This window comes from Micrasema longulum, unplaced genomic scaffold (assembly GCF_059751315.1).
Source record: "Micrasema longulum isolate JH-2025_06_02 unplaced genomic scaffold, ASM5975131v1 h1tg000800l, whole genome shotgun sequence".
Classification (NCBI taxonomy): Eukaryota; Metazoa; Arthropoda; class Insecta; order Trichoptera; family Brachycentridae; genus Micrasema; species Micrasema longulum.
In genome coordinates, this window is record NW_028277992.1 from 91,766 (window position 1) to 106,302 (window position 14,537).

The 14,537-nt window shown below is 33.8% G+C and overlaps 1 protein-coding gene across 1 annotated transcript in view; it reads right to left on the bottom strand.

The window, feature by feature from the left end:
• LOC148278984 (uncharacterized) overlaps positions 1-14,537 on the bottom strand; it is a 48,084-nt gene that overhangs the window by 21,846 nt on the left and 11,701 nt on the right. Inside the window, exons 3-5 of the mRNA XM_088230621.1 lie at positions 6,098-9,299; positions 4,290-4,543; positions 1,574-1,650 (exon numbers count right to left, since the gene is read on the bottom strand). Of these exons, the coding sequence (XP_088086747.1) occupies positions 1,574-1,650; positions 4,290-4,543; positions 6,098-9,299 (3,533 nt within the window). The remainder of the gene's footprint in view (positions 1-1,573; positions 1,651-4,289; positions 4,544-6,097; positions 9,300-14,537) is intronic.

Here is a 14,537-nt window from a genome sequence, read left to right on the forward strand (position 1 = left end):
GCGTTCCCCAAAATACAGTGAAAAGAAATAAATGGGTCGGAAATATAAGGATTTTATGGGAAGAATCTGTATTAAGATCCACTAAAAACTAATGTTGATTGTTAACGTTAAAATACAAATTATTTTATGTACTAAAAATGAGTATCCTCCAATTTTTGGTAGCATATTCATTAGGGTGGGCTGATCCAATTTTTTTTTACGAATTTTGAAATGAAAGGGGTCTAAAAAGTTGCCTTTTCCAAAAACCATTACTCGGAATGTAAAAAATATATTCGATCTTTTGGCCCTCGATCGAAAAAGTCGATTTTTGCGCTAAGCCGGCAGTCATTTCGTATTTAAGTAAGAAAATCAGTCCAACAAAATTTCATAATGTGCATTAAACCTTATTAAATAAGCATCTTAGGGTGTGAGTTGCACTTTGTTTTGTAATAAATGAGTAGCATTGGTTTATTGAGCCATTGTTTTCATCAATATTGGTCAGGCGCCCAACGGAATCAGTTCCGCGGAGTGTACACTTTTTACATTTCGGTAGTTTTTAAACGTGTTCGAACTTTTAATGTGAAGTTATAACTTTACTGACAATTTTTTTTTAAATCAATAGATAATTAACAAAATGTTCAGACAGTGATAAACTTTAAACCTCAGTTAAAGGCCAAAAGTAGTATGGAATATTTTTTTAAATAATATTTACTTGGCAAATAAATGCTTGTCACAAGAGGCAAAATTGTCAGTTCACAACGGAGTCCTGGTCCCATCCATGATGTATGGGAGCGAAGTATGGACTTGGAAAAACAGGGATGAAAGTAGGCTGAATGCTGTCGAAATGCGATCTCTCAGGCGAATATGTGGTAAAACTATGTACGATAGATGCACAAATGTTGAGATCCGTACATTATGTAAGGCTGAGACAAGCATTATCGACAAAATCAAGAAAGGAGCTCTGCGCTGGTTTGGACATGTAGAACGAATGGACAGCAAAAAAACGGCTAAGAATATTTACAATGCGAATGTTGATGGATGCAGAAATAGAGGAAGACCGAGAAAGACATGGCATGACCAAATCCAACAAATACTTAAAGATGGACATGTCAAAAGTCGGAATAATCGGCGCGCGTGTATGAGAAGATGTATGAATGTAGAGGAAGCGAGATCTGTATGCAAATATAGATTGATGTGACGTTTTATCCTTTTTTCCTAGCCTTACGGGGAAACGGCGTGATGGTTTGTTTGTTTGTTTGTTTAATTTTTACGTTCAATGTGATCCAAAATGCAACTTTTTAGATTTCTTTCACTTTGATGTCTAAAAAAATAAAAAAAACTTCATACATAATCGGTCCACTCTAACCAATAAGACTTAGTAAGTATGTGTTCGTTTCCGTGTCACTTATTTTTTTAATATTTACTCTATCATGTCTATGAATTAATATATCAATGTTCAAGCCTAATGGTGGAGCTTCACGATATATTTGCTGTAGTATTGTCCGATGTAAAAATGCTAAGATTAACACCATCTGTCAGGAAAAAACGAGAAGTTATTCAAGTCTCTATTATAAAAATGTAAATATTAATTTACCTCATTGGAGACATCTTGTGCGAGTAGCTGCCATTCCTTCGTATTGTGATCCAAAAGCTCTGGGACCCAGTTGACACCTAGAAAGGTCACATTTTTATAAAATAGTTTATCGTAAACACAATATAATTATGTAGATATTTTAATGTCAAGAAACACAAATTCAAGTGACAAGTCCCGAAAATAGTGGGAGAAGCACAAAAGGAAAAAAATCACCGTTTTAAAAGTAATAACAGTCTATGAAACAATGTCCTGTAAAAAAATATTTTTTTGCTAATTATTAGTAGCGTAAAAAATACTTTTAAATGTGTTATTTTGGATTCCCGCAAAAACGGCCATTCCATTGGCCACGCTCTTAAAACGTCACGATTCATGTTTATTTGTTTCTGTCATTGAAATTTGTGTAGAACGATTTCATGAATCTTGACGTCACGACAACCAAGGCCAAACACGTCGCGTTTTTCTACTAACATATTTTTATCGAATTTCTTTTTTACATTTATGTATGAAAACATTTCTCTTCATTTCTCTTTAACTTCACAAACATCAACAGATGAAAGAATTGAAGGAATATAAATGTTCGAATATGGGCAGAATGGTGAACGTTACACAGTGTGTAAAGTGTCCACTTAAACCAGCCATTGACAGGTCATAAGCCCTGTAGATGCCTAGACTTCTATATTACCACCTTTTAAATGTTCTTCATCTCTGTTGTAATATGTTAATATAAACAGCTCCCCAGGGAGTTGAATCTAGTCCTTGTCTTCAAAAATTTGGACAAACTCAAAATAATGTTAATATCCACATTGATTTTGAAAATACAATTAATAATTCTAAACCTATTTCAAATATATTTTACGGTAACCGTACCATGTGATATTTCCCTATTATTTAACTTGTTATTATTTTTGTTTTTTAAACATTTCGTCGTCGTTAAGGCAAAAGCCACTAACTCAAAAAACATCGTTTTGAGAATTCTGAAGGTTTGGTGTTGGGTTTCCCATACCGAAGGAGACTTTAAATTAAATTTTGAAACATGCCCAATTAAATATAATACAATCAGAATCTAAAATACTTATAAAACAGCTGCTCCAAATTAAATTTACTTTGTCCCCATTTAGATATTTTTAATACAAAATTTTGTGCCTTCAAAAAAATACTTTTTGAAACATTTTGTCAGTGTGTAATAAGTTTATGTTCTTTTCAATATGTTTATTTTATTAAATCAAAATGTTGAATTGGTCAACTATATTATGAAAATCCCTCTCCTTCACTCCTCCACTCTATTTCCTCATCCCTTAACCTTCTTACGAGCTCTTTTTTTTTCTCGTCTTGTATAATATATTATTTTTCTCTTTACTGTGTAACATGTTCTCTCATTATATTTGTGAAAAACTTTAACTGGATGTATGTACTATTTTTTATATTTTGTATTCTTATATAACAACTATTGTTTTCCCTTAATAAATAATTTAAAAAATAAGAATAATAAAAACACATAAAATTCACAAATAAAAACACTACAAATAAAAACATCTATCTACCTATTTGGCCTGATACACTCATCAATCCGTGCGCATCCCACCTATATTATCCATATAAACTTATAATAAAATAAATCAAACACTGATTTGAGTCTACTGAACACTTTATTTTATTTTTACAAATATAAAAACAAAAACTTGTGACAATTGTTTCGCCTTGTTAGGGCATTTTTAAACGAATGTGAAGATTAGATGGATTGAATGTCCTTACACAGTTATATAATTATAAATAATACTTAAGTAGAAAATAAAAATAATCTTATGAACAATAGCATGTAAATTAATCACAATTGAGGGAAAAACCAATAATTAAGGTCAAGTGTTTAATAGGTAATTGGGAGTTTAGATAAATATTTATATTTGAATTTCGGACCACTATTAAACATATTTATATAGACTGTTATTTTACACTATGCCCCTTTATGTACACGCTTGCGCGATGAGATATTAATAGGTGAATCATTTTACAATTGCATGTATATTTTTAGAAATTATTAAAATATAAATATTGGGTAAAAATAAATTAACGTTTTTATAAATTTCTTAATATATATTTATATATTTTCCACAACTATTATCTAAAGATATAAAACTATAAAGCTTTATTAATTATCTTACAATAAATACATGTGTGTCAATAAATACTTACTTTGTTGTACTTTTTTTTCCGAAATTAAAATATAAATACGAGTACCTAACTAATAAATTCCCCACAAATATGATTAATGTACATGTTCATAATATTCTTTTATTTTTTTTACTTAAGTGCCTTGAATTATATAACTATATAAAGACATTCAATCTATCTAATATTTACACTCGTTCGAAAATGCCCTAACAAGGCCAAACAATTGTGACGAAATTTTTGTTTTTAGAGTTGTAAAAATAAAATCAAGTGTTCAGTAGATGTTTGATTTCTTACATAATAATTTTAAATTATAGAGTTCTACAAAATAAACTCCAAATCAATAAATACACTATCCATATTATTTTTGTGGGAGGTATTAATATTTTTTGTATTCATATCTTAGTAAAACTTTTTAATAAATTTGTTTTACAGTCGTAACATTAAGTTTTTTGTATCTGTCGAGGAAACTCGCTCTGACAGGGGCTTCATGATAATATTTATTAAAGCTTTTTGTGCAACGATGTTGATGGAAAGTGGTTGGTTTTACCTCCGACAATCTTGATAGTGGCGGCCAGATCGCACTCCCCGCTGCAGATCCCAGGAGTTGTAGGCTGCACGGTGGTCGTGGTGGTACTGGGGGTGGTGGAGGTTGTAGTCGTGCTGGTCTTCTCCGGAGTCTCCGGGTTGGCGGAGCCTTCTTCCGCGCTCTTAGCTGCAGCGGCTCTCTGGGCCTCCAGCAGCTTCTCGATGGAGAACGGAGTCGTAGAAGGGGTCGGCCAGCCAGTGAACTCAGTCGTTGCCCTTCAAATAATTGTTTAAAATCCAATATATATCCATAAATTTACAAAGATAATAAAAAAAATGCATTAAACCAAAATGCCAAAATTTAACACCTAACATTTAAAAAAAAGTTATACTCGTATAGCAAGGATTTAACTTATTTTTTTTAGAATTATTTTTAAAGTTAAATTTATTTTGTTATAGTATTTTTAGTTTGCCAAAATGTTTGTAGACATAAAACTGGACTTCACCCCCTAGGGAGTCATTAACACTTTGAGCACCGGCCGAATACACATAGAATTTACCCTGTGCCCGGCCCATTTTTGTGAAATTTCATGCTTTGTGAAGGGTTTCTTAAAAGTGTCATAATTATGAAAATACTAAGTTAAATCAATTGAAACTTCTCAGATTTATTTGAAATTATTAAATAAGTCATTTTTGTATGGTTGTTTTGCCAACATTGGCCTTTAAGGAGAGCTACATTGCGCATTGCAATATTCGCACATATACAGGGACTCACTCCTTTTTTTGTGCTTTGTATCCCGGATCCGTGTAAACATGTGATTATAATAACCATGCGTTGTGTCCCGGTCCCGTGTTTTCACGTGTTTTACCAGCAGCAAAAAAGTACTAATAAAAGTCACCAGGTCTCATAAAATGCACTTTTTAGACAGCTGGTAAACCACGTGAAAACACGGGACCGGAACACAACGCATGGTTATATAATCACGTGTTTACACGGCTCCGGAATACAAAGTGTTAAGATTAATAGATTACAACAGGGAAGGGAATATGAAAATATAAGCATTTACAGGGCAGGGCTTATGGCAAACTTAAAATATTGTAATAAAATCAACTGGTCCAAGAAAAAGTTTAAAAATTGGAAAATTATTTTTAAGCGTTGTCTAGTATGTGAGATAATTCGATCAGATCAATCTCTTCACCACAATAAATGTTTCAGCTCTTTAATTTCACTTAAATCAACAGATGGAAGAATAGAAGAAAAATTGTAAATGTTACACTGTGTCTAAAGTGGACACATAAACCAGCCAATGACAGGCCTTAAACCCTGTAAATACCTAGACTTACATTTTCCCTTCTCTAAAATGTTCTCCATCCCAGTTGTAATTTTTTGTTTTTTTGTATTGTTTTATTACAATATTATAAGTGAATTAATATTCTTTTATTCAGCGACTAACAACTTTCTTTAGTTCAATTTATCGGTCTTATCACCATGTTATATGCATATATACATTTTTTTTTTTTTTATTTTTTTTTTAAAAGAAATATTTGCGTTCTTATAATTTACCCAAATATTTAATTTTGAGGGCCATTCTCAACGAGTTGTAAATAACTCACTATTAGAAAATGGAATCAAGTTGGGGTAGAGTGGGATTCGAACCACGGACCTTTGGTCTGTGAGTCCGAGACACTAGCCACGGGACCACAACCCGATTAGACATATTTATAAATGTTGTATTATATTAGATTTGCTAATTTAATTACATTCCGATTGTGCTTTGTACCTAAACACACACCTTAAAAAAATATATTTTAAAATTATTGTTCAACTACCTGGTTGGCCATTTCTTGAGCATTGATGGAGTAGATCCTCCGGGCATGCCTCCTTCGTTCGATGGTTTCGGAGTGGTCAATCGTTTGCCCGGTTTTCCTGCACCAGGTCTTGAAGGGAATACTACTTTGAAATCCTTTACCGCAGGCTTAGCAGGTTCTTGCGCTGTAGATGGACCGTCTTCAGTACTGACTTCTGGTTTGCTTTCCCCTTTGTTAAGCTTAAAACCAGGGGGAAGAAGTGAAGAAATATCAGCAATCTTGATTGGTACTGTATCATTAGATTCAGATTTTGATTCAGGTTTAAACCCTGGAGGAAGAAAGGCTGAAATATCAACGGATTTCGCCTTTTCAAGAAGTTTGTTTATAGTCGTTGGTTTTTCAGTTGTTGTTGACAGGAGTTTGAAGCCTTTAGGCAAGAATGATGAAACGTCTACTGGAATTGATTGTGCTAACAGATCAACCTTTTTAGGTTTTGCTGTTGTGCTAGCATCTGGAGTTAGTTTGTATCCAGGGGGTAAAAGGTGAACCACAGAATCAGGTTTGACTGTCTTAAAAAGATCTTCTATAGAAGGTGGTGGTTCTTCTTTAGGTGGTTTATACCCCTTTGGTAAAAGTGAAGATATGTCACTTTGAATCACTAATTTGTTTTTCAAAGAGCTAGGTATTTCTTTGATTTCGTCAGCCTTTTCAGTTGTTGTTGTGATCTTTCTATCTTTGAAACTTTGACGTACTTTGAATCCAGGTGGGAGAAGCCCAGTTAATTCGTCTAGTTTGATTGTTTCTAGAACTGGAATTTTGGATTTCGGTTTTGCTGTGGTAGTAGCAGGACGGGAATAAGGAGAAAACTTCTTGATGGTCACTGGGGGAGGTTCTGGCGTAGCTCTTTCAGTGGAAGTGGTCGTTGTTGTACTCTTGACTGTGAATATTTGTAACGGCGGAGCAGGAGTAGTGGGTTCTTCTTTGGCAGGCTTGTCATGGGGCATTTCAGTAAGAACTGCAAAATCTTGTGCGTCACCTTTGAAACCAGATAAAAATCCACTTGAGAGTTCGGATTGGACACGATCTAGTTTATCAATTATACTCTCTGTCGATTTCGTATTCGTATCAGTCGTTTGTTCAGTTGTGGTAACACTATCTACTGTGGCGTCTTCAGGTTTTGTGGGTTCTGAATTTTCATTTTCTTCCTCCAAATCTGACAAGACTTGTTTCTTTTCATCTTGAGCAACTCCCGGGAAAGGTAAGAACCTCGCTCCTGATACACTTCGGCTAGTTTGAACTGATGCTACAACAACCCAGCTCTCCGTGGAGTTGGGTGATACGGTGGTAATTTTATCATCTTCAATTGACAAAGTAGCTGACTCAGAATGATTTGATGGTAAATTAATCTCCACAGTGCTTTTTGGTGGGGTTTGCGTTTGTTCTGGAACCGAGACTGTTCCGTTGACTACACTTTTCGTTGTAACGACTGAAACAACTTCTTGTCCAATTAATATTGATGGTGGTTCGGTTGTTATTTCTTCAGGAAAAACTGAAGTAACTTCAGGTTCCGCATATTCTTCGGTGACGTACGTTGGAGGCTCAGTATTATCAATGAGAGCGCTGTCAACAAATTCCTTAAAGTTATCATCTTTGACCATGGTCTGTTTAGGTTTCATTGTAAGAATTTCAAAGGTCTCACTTTTGACAGTAGACTTATCTTCACCCGAATCTTTTTTGTGTTCATCCTCTTCTTCTTCGTAATCTTCATTTTCTTCGTTTTGAATTTCCGAGTGATCATGAGTAGTCGAGTCCAAAACAGATGGGCTATCGTCGTCGGGATTTTCAGACTCATCAATGTACTCGACTTCTTCATCATAATACTCTGGAACTTCAGAGGTCTGAATATTTTTATTGCTTTCTACGATGTGTTCAGGACTGTTTTCATCATCGCTTTCTGTTTGATCTTCGTAAATATAAGTTTCGGTTGCGTACTCCGTAATTGTTTCGTTTTGAACATTTGCACTGTGTTCACTATCAAGAATTGTTGTATTTTGAGAGGAATTGACTTTCGAAATATTTTCAATGATTGTGGTGACTTCAGCGTTTTCAGTAGTAGAAGGTTCTTTTGTTGTAATGTCTACTGATTTGATCACTTCAACATCTTCAGAACCATTGGTGGGTTTTCGTAAACTATCGCCATCCTCAAGAATTTCATCTTCTAATAATGGCTCTAGGTCAAACAAGGGTTTGTGTTCGGTTGTAGAACTGTAATGTGGTTTGTTGGGACTAAACGATGGTTTGTTTGACCTTATATTAAATGCCAAAGCTTTGCCCGGTGACTTAGTAGACGGGGAGAATCTATTTTGCCGGGCTGTCTGAGGACTCGGTCGCATCGTACTTGTACCTTTTGGCTTGAAACGGTTTCTGGTATTAGAGAAACTGTTTTCATTACTGCTAAAGTAGTTTTCATTAGACGCTTGGGCTTTTTTTGGTATACCAAAATCTTCCTTCGGTGAGTTGAAATAACTCGGCTTGTTGTTGAGGATTCTATTTTGTGGTTTGTTTCTTGAAAACTCTGACTTATTAGGATTGTAAGTTGAAATTTTAGGTTTTTCAGTGTACTCGTAAATATCTTGGTTTACCGGCTCAGCAGCGCTGGGAAAATCTGAATCAAAGTCTAATGGAGGAGTTCGAAGAATGTTGGTATTATAAGTCCCTTGTCCTGGCTGCCTTATTCTTGGACTGTTAAAGTTGTGAACATCTCCGGGATTATCGGGGAAGGGATCTGGATTGTTGATTGTGATCTGACCCAAGAACATCTCTGGTTTCGAAGGATCGTGGTTATGCGATGTTTGAGAGAAAGGCGAAAATTCTGGCCTGTTCGTTGATGCCGGATGATTGACCTGATAGCTGGTTGGGGCTGGTCTATTTTGGAATCCGCTTTGTTCATTCAACGGAGCGAACTCCGACTGTATATAATATTGCCCATTTTGTCTCGATCTTCCAGCCGTTTCTTGGTATTGAGGCAAAGGTCTGCTGGCTTCAAACCCTGTATTCTGAAATCCTTGATTTCCCTGAGTATTGAAGACTTGCTGCTGGGAGAAGTCTGAGGGTCTGAACTGGCTGCCGAAGTTATTTTGGCCAAAATAAGGTCCTCCCGTTTGGCTCTGGAAACTGGGGACAAACCTGTTGTCTGGCTGACCAAAGTAGAAACCGGGTTGACCTAAAACAAAAGAGAATTGCATATAAGAATAAATGTTTCATGTTTTTCAATTGAAATTATTACAAAAACACAGTTTGAGGATTACATATTGTGAGTAATGAAAATTTTCGTAACAGTAGTACGATCTAGAGACGATCCCCGAATTTACCAATGTTTTTATTGCAAAATTGTTGCAAATTAACGAAAGATTTGACAATATTTAACGAGCGAATCACGCGTAAACAACTTATAAAACAGGGCTGAACAATAAAATAATAATAAGTAATTTATTTAATTTAAATTCAAAAAAATTTAATTTCGTAAATTATTTAGTGTGTAAGAATATGTACCGCGAAATTTGTACCAAATTAACCGAAATCAAATGGAAATATGTTTTTTTAAAGGTTGATCATAGATTAGACTGTTTGGGCAAAATATCCATCCAGGGCAAAATTGGACGGTTTCGCGGTACTTCGTGTCTTAGATATTTTTTTGTATTTTTATGTATATATATTTCTGAATTATGTTTCTAAGATTCCCCATTGTGCGATTTGTTGTATATGTATATAAAAATACCATATTTTTTTGTTTGAAAAAAGTTGCGTGGACTCAATATCAGAGACGTTCACCGTCCTCGGCGAGTGGAACGTGAATAAATCGATATTTGTAATCTGGCTTTTTTGTATGAGGATTTATATAGGATTTTTACACCCTTAAAATGACGACAGTTTATACGATATAATGACCCAACAAAATTTATTTAAAAAAAAAACGAGATATTGAGCCTTAGAAGAGAATATAGGCATTACGATAAACTAAAAAATAAGGTCGTACTATATTTACAAATACATTAAATATCTATTCGAAAAATGACTGTTTTCAGTGATTTCATAATCTTTGAGAATTTTTTTCACTAATTTATAAGATAAAAATAAAGAAGCAAAAGCTCTAGAAGAAAATTTGAATTTTGACAAGGTATTTTTAAAATTTGGCTAGGACTACTACAAGTACTTTAAATATCCCATCGAAATATCACATTTTAGCATTTTTCAGGTCACTCCCCCTTAAATGTTTGACTATCACACTATTGACCATAGGACAGTTCAAGAAAAGAAGAAGTTGAATATTAAGTGGAAAAGATAGACCCCGTAAGAAAATGTGTATCAAAAATTCGTCATTAGGTAACAATTTGCAGTTAAATAGAACGTGATCTGCGGTCTCCTCTTCCTCTTCACATTAACATAAAGCAGAGGTCGCTACTTAAGTTCTTTTGAGGTGTGATGCCAACACCGTATGGCCAATTCTCAATCTACATCATAAAATATTTATACAGAGATGATTTGAATTCACAGAGACTCAAATTGTCGATAAAATGTCGATATGAGAGATACATTCATTTCCTAGTCTGTGTATACGCGGTAAAGGTGAGTGACAAATATACATTTGAAAAGGTGACAATAATAAAGAGTATTTTGCTTAGTTCTACGTACCGGTATGTTGATATTTATTAAATCCAGAAGTTTGCAATAATCGAATTTAGAATTAATGATTTCACATAAAAATGTTAAATCTGTAATTGTCTCCAAAGTAAGTCAATTCAAAGAGTTTAACAAAGACATATGGTCAATTAGTTTTATAGGAACATGTAATTTGAAATTAATGAATCTCATAAAATTTTCTTGAACTCTTTCAATATTTTTTATATGAATTTTGTTAAAAAAGTGCCATAAAGTAGAGTTGTAATTGGCTTCTATTTGATTATATATAACAAAGTTTTATTACTTTAACTGTTATATCGTGGGCATACAAGAGAAATTGACCAAGTGACAAAATCAATAATGTTCAGGGGAGCCAGTTTAGTTCAGTTCAATTGCTTCTCAAAGATCAGATTTTTCAAGTAGGTGGTTGGTAATTTTAAATTATATGTACAGTATTTTTAACTTTAATGTAAAGTATAACGTATTTAAAAACATTATTACTTTTATATATAAAAACAATTGAAAAACTTAGTTAATTTTCCTTGTAAAATTTGACAAGAAATTTTGCAGATAATATTTTTTGTTTCGTTCATTGAGGGAGGTAGTATTTTATTTTGTAACTTTAAATAATGTTTTTGAGATTTTTTATTTCAATAATCTATTTTTATATAAATGTGAAGGTTAAATAAACACAGAAATACAACATAAATGAAAAAGAACAAATAATTAGGAAGTGTAACGTAATAATCTAAAGAATAAATTTTATTAATTAACTTTTTATAAAAAAAACCGTTTCTGTCAAATACAAAACGTATACTAACTTACTAACTACTAACTCTAACTAACTCTTTACTGGTGACATCACCTACACGTAAAATTGACTAACTGTTACTGTCATTGGTCGATTCTTCGGATCTTAAATTTACTAATAAAAGTGACTATGTGTGTTGGTCAGTTTTACTTGTCAAAAATCTGTGAGCTTCTATCAAATGGTCACATATTTTACAAATTATTTTTTTTTGGAGTGTTAAATCGACTAAGCATTATGCTAATACGATGTCAAAAAGTCTATAATCTCACTTTCGTCATTTTTGCAAATGGTCACTTTTAAAACATTTAAGTTTGTAAGTGAAAATTCTTGATGGAAGTTCATTGTAATTTATTATATAAATAAAACACGAGTGATACTTTAATTTGGTCACTTTTACTTGTATAACCACGATATGTCCATTGAGCACCGCGCATAGACAACGTAAAGTCCTCGTTATTTACTCCCTGGTCCCCACAATAATAAAATAAAAATCAATCCATCCTAATTTAACCCTGTTGTTTGAATTTGTGCCTTGCGCTTGTGCCCGCCTTCCTACACACACATAGTAGGGATAATGTATTCAGTGGAACTCTAATGAACCATTCACGGTACAATATTCCACACTCCCGGGCACTATCCGACTTGCTAGATAGATCCTGTCTCGACAACATAGGATATTATTTGTATTTGCATACTATTCAAAGGCATTCCTTTACCTCTGCTGTTCCAGCTCTGAAAACTGCATAATACGAGTATTTCCTCAGTTTAAACTGCCTAATATTTTTCAGGTTGAACATCAATAATAAACATTTTGTTAAATGTAATTGAATATTTGTATTTAACCACTTTCCTACTTTTCTATGTCTACCGGTTTCGAGACGTACCCGTCTCTTCGTCAGGACACCAATCAAACCAACATGCAAACCATATTATTAAATTTAAAGTATCTTCACCGATGTAATTGAACATACTTAGAAAAAAAGCATACAAATTTTATTTTTTATACAGACAACTTAATTTTACTTTGTTTAAATTGAAGATAAATGTTAACTGTAATACGACCCCTGGATGTTCGTTCAAATATACACAAAATTTAAAATTGATTTATTCCCGTACCTACAGATATTCGAAAGCGGTGTGTGTATTTTTTAATTACCGGTATCGGCAGTTTCACAGCTGGCTTCCGGCTGGTTTGTTGGTTTTGGAGCAAATATATAAATAAATCCGGTCGTCCTTTATTATGTTTAAGCCAAGTTTGAAATAAATTTTGCTGTTATTAGATTTAATAAAATGTATTGTAAAATAATAACACACGTTTTATGAATTTTGACAATTAATTTATTATCAGTTTGAAAACCAGAAAAAAAAGTTGAATAATTTCTGAAGTATAAAGGTTTGAAAAAAATTGATATTTTTCATATCCGCAGAAGTTAATTAATGTCCGAGAGATCTGAGAGATGTTTAACATTTATAAGACAGAATGAGTTGAATATAAATTATATTATACGATGTTCCACTGTAATTACAGTTACTGCCTCAGTCTCCGCGCACTTGTCGTAGGTCGTAGCAGCCAGACGTATTTTGTGAATCGAATTCCCAATGACTTTTGATACAGAAGATCCATAAAATAATTTCGAAATGAACCCTTTCAAGTAAAGGATGAATTCAATGTCTTTTTTTTGGTTTGCGTTTCTTACGAGATAAAACGTAAACAAAAACATCTTCCACATCCATTTTACTTGGACTGACCGTCGGGCTGGCTGTTATAACTGGCTGAGCAAAATTTTGGCTGCCGCAGCCTGGCTGCCACAGCCGGGCTGCCTAGTGGGCGGGGAGTCTTAGTCCCCACGAGTCCTAGGCAATATGGCTACTGGAATTAACATCAGTGCCATAGTACACTATTCGTAAATACGCACTATCCGTTCGGGATATTCCGGACTCCACCCGAAGTGGCTTCGTAAAAGCGGAAGTGTCAGATGGAGATACCCGATTGCATAGGGCACTGTATTTGTGATACAAATGCAGCGTATTTTGATTATGAAACTGGCGTTGCGGGTTTTCCCGCCAGTTGCAAGAAAATAAATCCAAGAAAGATTTTTCTCTCAATTGGTCTGGGTGTTGTGGTGTATTTTTCATTACCTCCTTTCATATCTCTTCTATCCCACCTGCAGACAAGCCTCAAAACGGAGGCTTAGCGGGTTATTTAACTTAAAAATAAAAAAAAGATAACGGTGTAGTGATCAGTCCTACGCTTTAGGTCCTAGTCCAGGGACTTTGTAATTTTGCATTTAAACAAAGTTGAAAATCAATATTTCACGTTCACCCTGTCAACAATCGAACTCCGGTCTACAAGAATGGTAGGCGAACGCCACAATGAAACAGATTTATCCCCACTCGATTTTCTCATTCAAGATTTTCACCCGAGAGCAGCTATCGAGTTGAAAACATTTGTCTTGTGTAACTGTTTTAAAATAATAAAGGTAAAACGCATAATTTTTAATTTTTTTTAGTCTTAAAATAGTACAAACATAATATATGAATGTCCTAATATTAACTAATATCTAATAATCGTTAAAATATAAACTAATTAAACAGTTACTGGGTTTAGGTAGAGAAAAATCGGAAAAGTTACTAAAAAACATTCTAAAATAATAAATTGTATATTTAAATATTGTATAACTTTATAATAAACTAGCGGACCCGACAAACATTGTCCTGCCCGAACGTTGGCTTGCCTGCTATCATCTTGGAAAAATACTTTTCATCTAGGTACTTGTTTGTGTTTAAATTAAACCAAACCAAAACTAAATATTGTTGATATTAAAACAATATTGAATTTAAGTAGGTACTTGTTTATGGTTGAATTCCAAAACATAAAAAAAATATTTTTCAAATATGGCACGCTTTTTGTAAACGTCAAACTCCGGTCGTCTCACCAACAAAGTGGTGTACTTATGTAGGAATACGATT